This window comes from Prenolepis imparis, unplaced genomic scaffold (genome assembly GCF_030444845.1).
Source record: "Prenolepis imparis isolate NDT839.2.m4 unplaced genomic scaffold, iyPreImpa1.0 SCAF_10, whole genome shotgun sequence".
Lineage (NCBI taxonomy): Eukaryota > Metazoa > Arthropoda > Insecta > Hymenoptera > Formicidae > Prenolepis > Prenolepis imparis.
In genome coordinates, this window is record NW_028141168.1 from 14,840,655 (window position 1) to 14,855,672 (window position 15,018).

Here is a 15,018-nt window from a genome sequence, read left to right on the forward strand (position 1 = left end):
CGAATTGTTTTTTGTTTTTATCATATTTTTGAAACTGAGAATTTTCAATCAAAATTGTTTTGTTATCAGTAATCACTTTGTGTATAAAATTTAATTTAATTTGACAATATATATTATATTATTATTATTTACTTTTCTTATACAAAAAACAGGAACAATAAATACTCGTTGTAAAAACTCGATTTGATTTTTACACTTTATTATCCAAGTTAATTAAAAATTAATAAAATTTATAACAAATGTTTAATTTTTCTCAATAATCATCAAAGTCTATCTTAATATCTAGAGAGAAAATATTTGAAAAAATATTTATTGCTAAAAGAGTACAATTTTTTTGTATTTTATTTTTAATTTATAATTTTGTAAAGAGAAATAATTGATAAATTTTGTTTAACAATTACATAATTATAATTATAGATGTAAAATTATATACAACAATAAAAATGTTATGTAACATTAAGCAAGTATATAAGTATGAAACAATATAGTAAAATATAAAAATACTATAAATTTAATTTTGTGCGTACTTAAAAATTTGAGAGAATATTAGAATGAAAAAAATACAAGAAAGGTTCACCTAAGATTATAGCACTTAATATCTCTTTAATTAGAAAACAAATTATATGTGCTATTACAATTTATCCTAATATTGCTATATTATTGGGTTTGAAATTATTTTTTATATTCTATTGGTAGTGTCAATCTCAGTCTTTCAATGCAATAGCTTTTGTTAATATTAGCACAGATATGAAAACATTAGATATAATTTCTTATAAATCTTGCCCGCCTCACTTTTAATACATTTCTTTTCATTATAATTCTAATTTTTCAACAATTACTATCAATAATTTTATACGAGTATATCTTAATAGTACTTGGAAGACACTTAACAATATAGTTATTTATAAATTTTACTTTGTTATGTGCATATAAAAAATAAATCTTATAGAATATATATCATTTATCATTTATGAATGATAAATGATCGTTTTATAAGGCAACTTGTGGAAATTTTATATATATATGTATGTATATACATATAAAATCTAATTTTTTAATCAATATCCATCTTGTATGTTCGCTCATAAATTGAGCCTTATTTGCAGGAGCATTTTGTTATGTATGAGAGATGTTGTGATCCAAAAAAGATTTCAATATTTGTATCAAATCTTAAGAAAATCGGTAATATTCTGCAATGTGATTCAGCATATCTTGAAAAGCCGTAGAGAATGATGTTCCAAATTTCTGTCTCCACAAATGTCTAGCAATAATATATTGGCCTGAAGTGTGCGTAGTTTCTTGAACTTCCTCACAGATTTCAATGGCGCTTTGCCAAATTGTTTCTATAAAATTAAATGAGAATGGATATAATTTGCACAAAAGCTGTTTGTAAATAGAAAAATATATACAAAAACACATATATATTATTATAGAGAAGAATAATTACCAAGATTGTCGAGAAGTTTACTTTTGCCAGGTGGATCAAATTTTTGTAGTTGTTCAATACTGATAATCTTGTATTGCCTTAAACTTTGTAAAGCTTCATAACTGCAGCAGCAAACACGATCGTTTGCTACTATGTAACTTCCAGGTACTGTGTGTTTCACAATTTCCTTCAGAGCTTCGTTCACCATGTTACTCTTGTTGACCCCTATTTGTTGCTTATCAATCTTTTGTGGCTGTAAAATATGGCACAAGATTAAAATTTACATACATTACTAATCAATATCTATATAATATTATTGGACATAATAAATAAAATAGCAGTTGTTAATTACATATTTTCTTGTACCTCTGGTACAGCTTCGATCATATGTAACCATATGCGAGGTGGTATAGCATTTGCTTCCGTAATGCATATTATTGTGTGTGAATTATTATTGCGTTTTTTGGTAGAGTTTAGATCTGGTTGATGCTCCATCATATAACCACCAGGAAATTCATCCACTATTAATATTGCACCTTCACCGCCTAATAACCAATCCTCTGGATGTTTCTTCACATAGATTGCGGAAACTTCGTCACACCGTTCGTATGTTTTTCTAACTACATGTTTCTTGATATCTGCAATATCATATCTATATATACATCTGATTCGACATAACATTTTTTTAATGTACTATAAAATATTTGTCTAAATAAGAACCTAAGTGTGAAGCAGTAATTTCGCAGGGAATATTTTGACACCATCCTAGTATCAATTGAAGGCACATTTTCAGATCACATTTTATTCCAAAAAAGAGGGACTTTTCTCTTATCGAAAGCTTTCTCATGCAGTCAGGACAGGACCAAATATATTTGTCTATGATTCTTGCAGGATTCCATGTTAAACTACGTCCATTACAATCCAAATGGGGACAATTGGAAACTGTACGAATTAGACTCATTTCTTTTAACCAACTGCACAATTCTCCTTCGTGTCCTTTTTGCAACATTGGTCGTACAACAACATCAAATAATCCACCTCCATCGCTAAAGCTTCCCAAATTTCCTGTTCTGTAAAAATTTGCATTACAGATCAAACATCATTATAAACTGATTTACAATTTGCATATATAAAAAAATACATAGCTGTCATTTGACATTTCATGATTTTAATCACCTTGAATTTTTAACTTTTGTGTTCCTCATCATTAATTCTAAGGTAGTAGTATTTAACAGATAACGTGATAACGATAAATAAAAATTTGCCCACACTTACATATAAAAAAGTGAACAAAAAAAAAAACAATAATTATAAGAAATGCTAACAGGAAAATTATATCAAGTTACTACGATGAAATCCATTGTTCTTCTATAAAATATGGTGGCGTCACCCCTTGATATAGCGAGGTCCAAAACGCTCAATGCACATGCGCGAAAATGGAGTACTATTTAAAATTGGGCGGAAATAATGATGTTCAACTTAAGTGATCCTAAGTGCCCTGTATTTATTCTTCAGCTTTTTTCTGCCGAGATCTTTATCATAAAAAGTATGATGTGCTCCCAACTTATCGTTCAAAAAAACCAAAGCAAATAAAGAAAACGTTTACACGAGATATTTATATAAGATATACAACAGCTTTATAAAAAATTTGGAGAAAAAACGCGGCTAAATTATCGTCAATACTTTGTAGATTGTTTTTTTTTATTTTTTTTATTTTATTAAGAACACGTTTTACAAAGCAAAATCCTGTGATGGTGGAAGTTGGTGGAGGCTGAGAAGACTACGGAATTAGTGTCGATAGGTATTATACATTTCAACAAGGTTTTCTGAAAAGAGGTGAGTGCGGATAAGGAGATATCGACACATTAATATAAAAAGTACTCTTTGAGTGACAGCGTGAATATTAGGCCGGCACATTCATTCATTCATTCCATTCGTTCGTTCATTCAGTCTGTCAGTCAATCTGTCGAACAGGTAGGCGGGCAGACATCTTTCTACATACGCATGAATACACTGCACTTTCACATGGATGCACTTTTGAGAGATAAACGTATGTCTTGCCTACGCGTGATCTTGTGGAAAACAGTGCGGAAAATGAGGAGCATTTTGATATATATATATATGTATATATACATATATATCGTACAAAGTATAAGTTCGTACAATATAAATGGATAAACGCAATAACGCTATCTTCCTGTTAATAATATAACACGCATGTGAAAGAGAAACAATTTTCTATTCAAAAGTCGATTAAACGCAACAATTTATATACGAGTCTTTAGTTTAATCGTTAAGTATCATGCACAGAGAGAGAAAGAAAGAGAGGAGAGAGAGGCAACTTGTATATTTATCTGATTTTCACTAATATAAGTGCAAATGCCATTAAATATAATAATAATTTTTATCAACTTTTTTATTTCGATAATCATAACAAGAAGATAGCAACGGAAGAACTCGTCAAGGAATATAGCGAAAATGATAGAAGATTCGTATAACCAGCCTGTATAATGATATTTCGAAGAAGAATCTTTTACGCGAAAAACTATACATTGCATAAAAATGCATTTATATGTAATATAAGAAACTCGATTATGGATATTCGATCGCGGACGTTTATCTAATATACTTAGTGATCAATATAGATTTAATTGTCGGTGAGAGAGACTTTTCTTTTTTACGCGGGACCGTCATTACTAGCAATCTCGTAAATACACAGTTGGATCTTATAAAATATTTACGAACGAGATCGATACTTTAAATAAAGGAAACGAACAATCATCCTTTCCTCTATATTTCAGATATATATCGTATTACGTGCATATAGGAAAGCGCGCGCACGCGCACACACACATACACACATCCATTCTTCAAGATTCCACCACGAAAAATTCAATCACACCACATCCTACTCAGCCGATGAAGAAGATAAACATATTACATGATACTACTGTAATAACAGTGGCAACTGGCAGATAAACAGACAGTTTGGCAGGCATGACGAACGTAAAACCAAACATGTACACGTGACACAAAACTTGACCAGACTTCTTCCATATTATCCTCCTCCCCCGCTTCTCTCATTCACGCACTCAATATCTTTCCTTTCTCTCTCTCTTTCTCTCTCTTTCCTCTGCTCTTCTTTGCCTCCATTATTCTTATTTATTCCTATTTTCTCTATCCACGAGGTCCTATAATAATATAATATAGGCTTTAGTATTCTATATAATGTACACTAAATTCTAGGACTACCACTACGCCGTTTCTAAATACAACGTAGTATCTTTAATTAATATTAGGAATATCGGCAGTGAAATTCCAATGACAGACGCGGCAGGCAGGCAATCAGTCCGGCAAAGTCTGTGGCACTTGCGCTGTTCCGGTGCTTAAAACAGGATAAAACTGATTGTCGGGGTGCCCCGCGCGCGTTTAATTTCTTAACATTCAGTGTTGACATGCACACGATGATGCGCCACGCAATGTCTACAAAGATAATGGATCAAAATTAGGAAGAGGGGGGGCACCCCACTGTTCGTACCGAGCTTCGATCTCGCTTCCTTATCTCCACCATGGCACCTTCGTTATCATATATTCCACCATTTACTCGACCATTTTATCGTCTTATTTTATATCTCTACTGTTTTTTTTTCTTCCATTGAAAAATAATTTCTTTACAATACTCTTGGTGAAATGTGTGTCCACACCGGCGAATACCGGAAAATCGCTGCGATCGCCTTTTCTTCGCTTGCTCGATTTGATCAGAGAAGCAAACCGATGATTGAATCGTCCGAAACGAAGATTACTAAGATTATAAATCACAAATGAAATCACAGACTTTCGTTGGTGGTTCGAATAGAGAGGGGCCGCACATTGCAATTAGAACAACGTTGTAGGCATTATCAGGAAAAGTTTGACGAGAGGCACGGAGAACTTGTCTCTCTCTATTCCCCTCCGCTCTTCATTCCCATCCATTCTCCTTGATCATGTGGGCAAGTTCGATTATAAACTTTCCTTCCTTATACTTTTGACTTGATTCGAACGCATGCTCCTAAAAATATATCATTGGATTATTAATTTCATTCAACTTTCCATCATTTCCTTCATTAATTTGAATTAATTTATATTTTATCGGATAACTAACATATTTCCATCCTAACGTGGTTTTGCAACATTCGCAATAGATATCAGCGACTGCATGCAACCCAGTTAACAGAACTCGCTCCTCCGCAGGTCCGCAACCCACGTTCACCCTGCGTATAATAAATATAATTATCATTTTGCAAAATGTTCCTATTCGCCAATATATATATATACATGTAAATATTTATTCCAAAATTTTATCAACCATTGCTAAAAAACTACGACTAGAAAAAAGATTAAAACTAAAAAGAATACAGTTTATTTTCATTGTTTTCAATTAATGCTTTACAAATTATTAATATTATTTTCTAATTATGAAAATAATTAAAAGAATTTCAATTAAAAAAAAAAAAAAAAACAATTTAAAGCATAAAAATCTTATTCTTTATTTATTTTTAAATAGTTTCTCTTTCTCTCTGCTTTTTTATTCTTTCACAAAAATTAAATATATTAAATATAAAAAAATTAAGAGAGAGAGAGAGAAAAGAATGGTACGAAAGAATATAAATAATTTCGAGATACCCTATGTACATATGTACATATATATTAGGATGACTGATCTTCGCCAAAGATGTAAAAAAAATATTCTATCGTATTCTATCTATCTGATATCTCTTATTGTTAATTATACTTCTTGTTCTAATTATACTTATTGTTAATTATACTTCTTGTTCTAATTATACTTATTGTTAATTATACTTACACGGAATTAAAGAGATAGGCACGACCTTGACTGCCCTGGAAGGACTGAAATGTGAAACGGACAGAGCTTAGTTTCATTTCATAATGTACACGAAGTAAAACGAGACATCGAGTTAGGAGACACTCTCCTATTATTAGCTATTATGGAACTATTTATGATGTCGATCGGAAGCGCGTGTTTCCGGTAAGCGAGTTTCCGACTGCGATTTCTTCAGGCTATTATAGGTCCCTTTGGGATCATACATTATGAGACAAACGATAATGATCCTTTCCAATCGCATCACGATTGATTTCCATTGGCGAGAAAGGGAATCATTTCGACTGAAAATTTTTCCCCAAAACAGTTCCATAATAACTCTCTTAATCCTTGCAGATTACAATATCAGAAATAAATTTTTTCTTGCACTAAATTATTTCTTCATATCCTATATCCTATATAATACTAGCCATATTCGTTAATATAGATTGATTAAATATGCTGATAACTTTCATCAAGATATGAGGATGAAGATAGGATAAAAAGATAACTTTTGACCCTCTTTTCTTAGAAAAGTTAAGTAATAGTTTTCTAGACTAATATCGGTTATCACACAATCCAATATCTTATTGAGAGATCACGAAAACTTTAATTTAAGACCCTGCGCACAATAGAAAAAAATATTAGGAACAGGAATAAATATTAAGCATTAAGCTTACTGCATAATACAAAAGTACAAGCAATAGGAACAGAAAATGGAAAATATTCATCAATAGAAGCAAAGAATATCTATTGTTATCCCCTAATATCTATCTGCATCTGTTGATACATAAATATTTTTATTCTCTGTTCTTATTGTCTATACTTTTGTATTGTGCCTAATGCTTAATATTTATTCCTATTCCTAATATTTTCTCTATTGTGCGCAGGGCCTAAAGATCTTTAAAAAAGAAATGTAACATAGATTCGTCACTTGAGCGAGGCTGTACATACATATATACAGCTCACCTTAGAGATGAGTTCGTCGTGATTGGCGAGATGAGCACGGCAGTGAATGCACGAGTAAGTGCGATGACAGGAAGGTAGGTACGCTTGAAAAGTTTTCACCATGGTGGCGTATCCAAGCGAGCGGGGACACACTTCGCTCTTGCTTGCTCTGCTATCCTCTTAAATCCTTTATTACCAAGAGCGCGAGGACGCAAGATCTCTTTCTCTCCGCGAGAGGAGAAGAGAGAGAGGGTTGTTGAGAGAGAAAGAGAGACTCGAGCTTTCGCTTTCCCTCTCTCTCTATATTTATATTTATTTTCCCTTTCTTTTCTTCACGTTCAGCGGACACGAAATTGAATTTCTCTCCGAAACGCGGGGTGGTGGTGCGATAGTAGCCCCGTTCACCGCCGCTTCGTGCTCCGATCAGCTGTTGAGCTGGTTCAGACAGCGCCGGTTCGGGGACACCTGTAATAAATAAAACAAGAGAGATTAGAGATTAATGAAAGATGTTTGCAACTGTTGATCTTCATTTCGAATCGATTCTCGAGTCCGATACGTCAAGTCCGTCTTACAACGGGATCTCGCGCGAGACTTTTTTTTCTTTCTTTTTTTTGCGGATGTACTTACATAAGACTTGATTGAATTGTATTAATAGTAAGACGTCTCTTAATTATCGCGAGAAAAATAGTTATATATTAGTTTGGAAATTCATTTCGCTGTTACACGATGAATGAAATCTCCGTCAGTATAAACTGCCTCACGACGATTGTGTGCAAGACATATATAAAGCTTTTGTGTATCGCTTCGTCTTCAGAATTCTTTATCTCAACCATCAATAAACGTCATCGCGTTCTTTCACTAATAAAATCCTCTTACTCTTTTATTTTTTTTTTTTATTTTTCTGAAACTTTATCTTAAAAGAAAAAATCATCGAGGGCAACCGGGTGGGGGAGAGCGCAATGACAGCTGCGGAAATGACGTTGAAAGGCGAACCGAGGCGTAGCTTTCAAAGGCAATTGCATCGGCTGACGTGCCGCCACGTGCTGGCGCGCGTTCAAACAAAGAGACAAGGACGTTATTATGAATCGTTAAAGATAGAGATTTTTTTTTCTTTACGCGCCAACACGAGACGAATAGAAAAGAGAAGACGCGGCGCGTCTCTCTCTCTCTCTTTCTTATCCTTCCTCGGAACGGATGTCGAACGCTTTATAAATGCTAATCGCGCTCCGCGTCTCCGCCTAATCGGAATTGATTCTCGCGACGACCTCGCGATTCAACTGGAGCTTCTTTTAGCGCGTATTGAAGCATCTTTGAACAGACTTGGACGAGATAATACAATGTACGACACAGTTCTTGAGAGATCGAGCGATCGTTGGGATTTATTGAAATTTATTCGAACTCGTGAGTATATGAATTGAATTTCAATTCTGACTCTCTGTCTCTGTTGACGACCTGGCTCGAAGAAGAAAATGAGAGCTTACGGGAACGAGTTTCCTAACGGACGGCCAAGAACAAAGAGAGAGACCGGGACTTTCGAGTCAATACACTAGTCAAGGTCATTGCTACTTATTGTAGACGCACCGGCGTCCTTTTTATTCTCTCTTCTCGCACAAGTACACTCGCGACGACGAGGAAAAGAGGAGAGAAAAGAAAGAGAGAGACCGACCGGCTCGGCAACTCAGCCAAGACTTTAGCAGCGATCGACTAAACAGAGGAAAACGGACGCATTCGAGACTCTTCTTAGACATAATTTTATCTAATTCGTATCTCTCGTCTCAAATAAGATAAAATCGAATTATCTATTCGTATCTGAATACATCACGACATAGAAGACAATTTTTTTTTTTAATAAAAGATTCTATATGGAATTTAAAAGAAGGAAAAGGGATCTTACAAAGGCTTTTATTTCTTTGTTGTAAAAAAAAAAAAATAACTAATTTCTAAAATATAATTCTTGGCCAACAACGCAGTGACGTTAAAGTGACATAACTGATTGTGACATGTTCTTTTTTTATTATTAATTCCATTATCTCTACACAGAGAGAATTTTCTCTTAGAATTTACCCTGAAAATCATGGTACTATGCAGTTTAGTAAAATTAATCAAACATGTTTTATATTTTATTGTGATAGATATTATTTTTATTGTGATAAATATTAATCAGAGAAATTCTCATAAAATTCTTTTTATACAATATTGTCCCACGATTACCATGATTTTCAGGGTAAATTTCAAGAGAAAATTCTCTCAGTGTATTGTATCATAAATATCGATAGTTTCTCTTTACTGATATCGCGATAAGTCTAGTCTACATGATACTTTTGAAGAAACCTAATAAAGTACAAACCCCGGGTGAGACTTGGAGAGAAACGAGCGAGGGGTTGACGACCGAGAACCCAAGTGCGGGGAGGAAGAGAGGGAGAGGGACAAAGACCCTCTCTCTCTCTCTCTCTCCCTCTGCTTCCAGTTATTTATAAACTGCCTTCTGTGTGCGAGAGAGAATTTACGCGAGTCGTTCACCCTTCACCCCGCATTACATTACAAACGAGGATCGAATGGGCGGGTGCCATTGCCCTCATCGCCAACGTTGTCGCAACGCACTGATTACGGCGCAGGAAAAAGACACAGGGGAAGAGAGAGACCTCCGAATCGCTGACCTTCTTAAATCGCGATCGAGAAATGCATTCCGAAGAATAATAAAGAGGAATATGTATAATGATTCATTAATTTCCCAACGAGCTTCCGTAAGCACATATACCTACACAGAGAGAATTTTCTCTTATTAGTAGGACAATATGATATGGAAAGAATTTTATGAGAATTTATCTGATTAATTATTTAGCACAATAAAAAATAATAATATCTATCATTAAGATAAAATTTTCTCAGTGTACGATAATAAACAAATCAGAAGGATTTTCAAGTAAGAAAGAATATATAAAAGTAACAATATATATAAAAGTAGCAATAAAGAAATAAAATTTAAAAAAAAATCAAATAAAAGGAGGAAGTTGGAAGTGAAAGATACCGAGGAAGAGAAACGTGCGCAACAGGGAGGCGAGAGAGAGAGAGAGAGAGAGAGAGAGAGAGAGAGAGAGAGAGAGAGAGAAAACAGCGGAGCGCGCCGCGTCGCGCAGTCAGCTGATAGTTCGTCCAGTCAGCTGTAAACGTACACAAAACGGTTGTCCAACAGGTTCGCGCGACGCGGCGCGGCGCGGCGCGTCGCGACGCCGCGTTCGATCGACCGACTCGGGGCTCGTCGCAAGGACACCTCGCATTTCTCGACTCACCTCGTTCTTCTCGCGGAGGAAGCGCGAGATTATTCAAGCGATACAAGAACCGCGAGAAGGAGATACTCGCGCGCGGAGAAATCGACCGGTCGGAGGAGAGTCGTGCCATTTTAACACGCACGGCTGCGTATATATGTATAATAGGAGCCAAAATAGGAGCCATGATGTTTACGCGCAATTACGCGCGTCCGGAAAACAAGATCTCTCCTCTTCGAGAATCGCGACTGCGAATCTCGACGCGACTTGAGTAAATAAATAAAGAATCAGAGAGAGAAAGAGAGAGGAGGGGAAGATGAGCCGTGTATATAATGTCTAGTTTAATTAATTCGCGCTATTGTTCGTCGTCGTCGCACACTTATATATTCGTTTTCTTTGCAGCGTGCGGCTGCGGAATATGAATAACAGATTGTTTTTCAAAGACGAATCATCGCGTTATCGTACAGTTATGCGCAGAAAACTTTTATAGGCCATAATTCTATTTTTTTCTTCTATTTCTCGATCTTATATTATCTAGCAAATTTTCTTTTTAAATGTCACATATACATATATTTTCATTCTGAATATTTTATATTTTTCTTGTAATATTGAATAAATATTAATATTGAACACATTTATGATGTTCTTTTCTGCGCAATGTTTGTGTTCAGTTACGTTATCTGGACAAAACATTTAACGTAATGCTTACATATTTTCGATAACATCCTTGATATCCATCCGAACTCGTTTCGTGACCAATTTTAATAATAGAAAAATATAACAAGACGAGAACGATTATTCAATAACGAGAAATAATTGTGGAAAATTCTAACGAAAATAGCGACTCTCTCAAAGATCTCGCGACAATTTCCAACACGTAAACATTCGCGCTTGGCTTTGTGAGATAATGATCCCGATATTTTTACGACGCGACAGTTGGATCAGCTGTGAATGTATACAAAACATGCGTGGATGCGCCGCGTTATCTGGCGACATTGTCGCTTGTGCATCCGTGTACCACTTATCTTAGGAGTGTATACATGTGTATACATGTATATACACGCGCGTATGTAAGGGAAATGGATAGTCTAAACATTTCTCGTGGATCTACACAATCTACCAGTTCGTTTAGATAGCCTCTAATGTATTTGTGTGCATGTAAAATCGGTACATCTTTAAAAAAATCGAAGAAGAGAGAAAGAGGATCCGTAAGATTCCGTTATTTTCTCAGCCATGTGTCGGTGAATACATGTGCGAGATTATATCGTCCGAACGAATCTCCGCGCACTTGGTCTGTTTTCCCAGCCACCTTATAGAGTTTGTTTAAAAAGAAAACGAGTTCATCTTTCTCTCTTTCTTATTAAAAAATAGGTAGGAGATCGAACACCGGAAGTCGAGAAATCGAGCGTGATGGGGAAACGCATACACACGCGAATTATTAAAAAAATTAATATTATCTTACGAAACAGAGTTTTTCAATGCACAACAGAGTCGTTCAGCGATAAATCAAAAACCGAAACTAATCCATTGATAACAAAAAGAGGAAAAGAGAGAGAAAGAGAGAGAGAGAGAGAGAGAGAGAGAGAGAGAGAGAGAGAGAGAGAGAGAGAGAGAGAGAGAGAGAGAGAGAGAGAGAGAGAGGGAGAGAGAGAGGGAGAGAGAGAGGGAGAGAGAGAGGGAGAGAGAGAGGGAGAGAGAGAGGGAGAGAGAGAGGGAGAGAGGGAGAGAGAGGGAGAGAGCAGAAGAAAGGATTGTGGGTTGCTAACCTGACACGATGATACCTGGCTCGTCGACAAGGATGAGGGTGAGAGAGAGACAGAGCGCGAATCGAAACGCGGAAAGGTGAGGGATGGAGGGGGGAGGAAAGGGGAGAGGGGTGGCGAGGTGAGGTGGGACGAGGCACAACGAATGAGGCAGCTGACAGGCCCCATCAGCTGAGAACGTACACAAACCTTATTTAACGCGGCGTATCCGCGGACATTATCGCGGGTTCGATGCGCGATAGCGCGTCCAATTCGATAGGTTAGATAAAAATAATACGTACAATATCCCTCGTCGAAATCCCAATGTTACGGAAGTTACGGAAAAGAATAATGCGTAGTTCGTACGACAAGTATGGACGTACGTCTGACTATGGTTCTGCGACTATCTCGCGCTTGTATATATTATTACGGTATCTCATTGCGAACGAGCATGTCGAACGAAAGAGAAGGACGAGAAGGACGAGAAGGAACTTTCGGGGGAGAGACGGCGCAAAAAAAGTATAAAAGGAGCGAGGAGAGACTTTATTTATACCGATCGAACGAGCGATATATACGAAGCGCGCGCGTATATATCGTGTCTTACGCTTCGATCAGCCCGATTTCGTCGCCTATCGTCAGAATTGCATCGTTGACCCACAAGGCTGGCCTGGACGATGCTAGTTTTTCGCGTCGTGGATCGCGATGCGAGAAAAACACCTGACGCGATGACATGTATATATATGTGCGCATATGCGAGGGAAAAAAAAGGGTCGTTCTCGGAGCGAAAACGGAGACGAGGGGGGAAAGCGTTTTTGACTTTTTGACGTACCTCCATATGCATCCGTGACCGCTGCAGCAGCGTGCGACGACGACGCGGTTTCTCGATACGCCTCCTCTTCTCTCTGCTCTCTCCTCGCGGCTCGGAGCACGGAGCGCGAACGACGAATACGGATCACGGCTGCTTCGTCTCTGTACGATTGTGCCACAAACAACGACGGCGGCGTCGACAGTTCGTCACGATCATTACTAAATTACGGCGAGACGCTTCGCACGTCCAGTCCAGAAGCGAACCACACACCGTGACTGCTGCTGATCGTCGCTCTGATCGGCGTCGTTCGATTTATCTCGGCTCGTCCGTCGTCCGCAGGCGAAATCAGACGAAATCAGACGAAAACGCACACACACGACGGTGACCCGCGCGCATGCGCAGCACGCCGCGTCCCCGATTTCGGACACCGCCAGTAGAGCGCGCGAATTCCATTCGATTCGAAATGTTGGAGCCTAAATATGCGTCTCGCGTCATATATATATATACATACATGTGTATTTATATGCGAGCTATTTGTTTTTAAATTATCAAACATTTTTTTCTAGGTTTCTTCACGTCGAGATTATTTTATATAATATCACATATTATATTATTTTTATATTATTTATTATTTTATTTATATTATTTCACATGTTATATTATTTAGTCTCTCTCTTTATATATATATATATGTATAGAAGGGAGAAAAATAGATTCTTTGAGATATGATTACATCTCATAAAGTATGTAAATTAAAATCTGTATATATATGTATTTGGAATTTGCATACTGACAATGAGATGTAATCATATCTCGAAGAAAATGAAAAGATGCTGTCTTATTTTCTTCTTTTCCATTTTAGAAGATATAATTATTATTAAAGATGAAGATATATCTTGCTGTTTTATTATCATCTTTTTTATTTTAAAAAATGCAATATTATATTTAAAAAATGAAAATATCTACGATATATATATATATCTACGTTCGATATTATCTTGTAAATATTTGAACAAATTTCGTCAACTGAATATAGACAATTATTAAAAATACTGTGTTTTGTTGTATACATACGATTTAGAAAAAAAAGAGTTTATTTAATGACGCTTAGCAATCTCGAGGATTAGCCCTACTATATTGATTAATGCACATTTTCTCATTCATACATTATATCTTCTCTTGTATTTCAGAATCGACGAAAGATGTGCATTTAGCGTTATTCTTAGAGAAATATGGTCGATTTTTCACAGCTAAATTGAAGTAACAGTTCTACAATATTTCTATAAAATCTAATTAAAATAAAGGCATCTTGCAAATTAAATTTGAGAAGTCTAAATAAATAACAAGGCGGAAATAAAGCATTAATTTAAAATTATCAAATATAGAATTAAAATTTTAAGTTGTTGTAAGCGACAATCTTAAATATTGTAATAAATTATGATTTCTTTCGACCTTGAAACACTTTTGATCAATCGACTTCAAATTTCACAAGAAACGACGCATATACACAACTTGTGCCAATTCTGGTATGCTCATTGTATAAAATATGGCAAATAATATATATTTATATAAACACATCTCATGATTTAAAAATATTAGATTAATGAAGAAATTGTATAATCTTTTGCGCAACTTTTGTTTAGCTCTTACACTAATGTACAATAAAGGGAAAACGCAGAAATGTTTTAATTAATATGATACATCTCCATATAAAGATTGTCATTGGAACAATCAAGTATATTATATTATTGCGCGATATGTACTTACTTTACTCACATATCGGTGTGACATCCACAGTATTCTGGAACTTCTCGAATTGTTTAATATTATTGTATTCGAAAAGATTGTGGAAAATACAGAAACAATTTAAAAGTTTATCGTGTTTACCTAAAAAAAAAAAAAAAAAAAAGTATATATAAAATATTGATCAACAGTTGTAAGTTTTGTTTGAGTGTCGTCGTAAAATGATA

General features: G+C 35.6%; 2 protein-coding genes across 3 annotated transcripts; both read right to left on the minus strand.

Annotated features, from left to right (window-relative positions):
• Positions 1-505: 505 nt before the first annotated feature.
• On the minus strand, positions 506-2,806 carry LOC145941989 (uncharacterized). The gene is made up of 5 exons (XM_083048438.1): positions 2,603-2,806; positions 2,147-2,496; positions 1,793-2,064; positions 1,448-1,679; positions 506-1,343 (listed from the first exon to the last, which is right to left on the minus strand). The coding sequence occupies exons 1-5, from the start codon at positions 2,632-2,634 to the stop codon at positions 1,171-1,173; spliced, it is 1,059 nt and encodes a 352-aa protein (XP_082904564.1). The 5' UTR covers positions 2,635-2,806; the 3' UTR covers positions 506-1,170.
• Positions 2,807-3,117: 311 nt separating this feature from the next.
• Positions 3,118-13,413, minus strand: Ypel (Yippee-like). 2 transcript variants are annotated; one of them, XM_083048008.1, is made up of 5 exons: positions 13,070-13,413; positions 7,254-7,697; positions 6,270-6,313; positions 5,568-5,676; positions 3,118-5,474 (listed from the first exon to the last, which is right to left on the minus strand). In XM_083048008.1, exons 2-5 carry the CDS (start codon positions 7,353-7,355, stop codon positions 5,385-5,387), a joined length of 345 nt encoding a protein of 114 aa, XP_082904134.1. In that variant the 5' UTR covers positions 7,356-7,697; positions 13,070-13,413; the 3' UTR covers positions 3,118-5,384. The 2 variants fall into 2 exon arrangements, with proteins under 2 accessions (XP_082904134.1, XP_082904135.1); XM_083048009.1 differs by lacking the exon at positions 13,070-13,413 and adding an exon at positions 12,543-12,561.
• Between the last annotated feature and the right edge of the window lie 1,605 nt (positions 13,414-15,018).

Bases quoted from the DNA above. Each gene is read 5' to 3' on its own strand.
- LOC145941989 (XM_083048438.1), bottom strand. From the start codon at position 2,634: ATGATGAGGAACACAAAAGTTAAAAATTCAAG. The intron at 1,680-1,792 runs GTACAAGAAAAT...CATATTTTACAG, and splicing joins TGATCGAAGCTGTACCAGAG to CCACAAAAGATTGATAAGCA. The intron at 1,344-1,447 runs GTAATTATTCTT...TTAATTTTATAG, and splicing joins TAAACTTCTCGACAATCTTG to AAACAATTTGGCAAAGCGCC.
- Ypel (XM_083048008.1), bottom strand. From the start codon at position 7,355: ATGGTGAAAACTTTTCAAGCGTACCTACCTTCCTGTCATCGCACTTAC. The intron at 6,314-7,253 runs GTGAGCTGTATA...TTCACATTTCAG, and splicing joins ACGACGAACTCATCTCTAAG to TCCTTCCAGGGCAGTCAAGG. The intron at 5,475-5,567 runs GTTAGTTATCCG...ATATATTTTTAG, and splicing joins CCACGTTAGGATGGAAATAT to GAGCATGCGTTCGAATCAAG.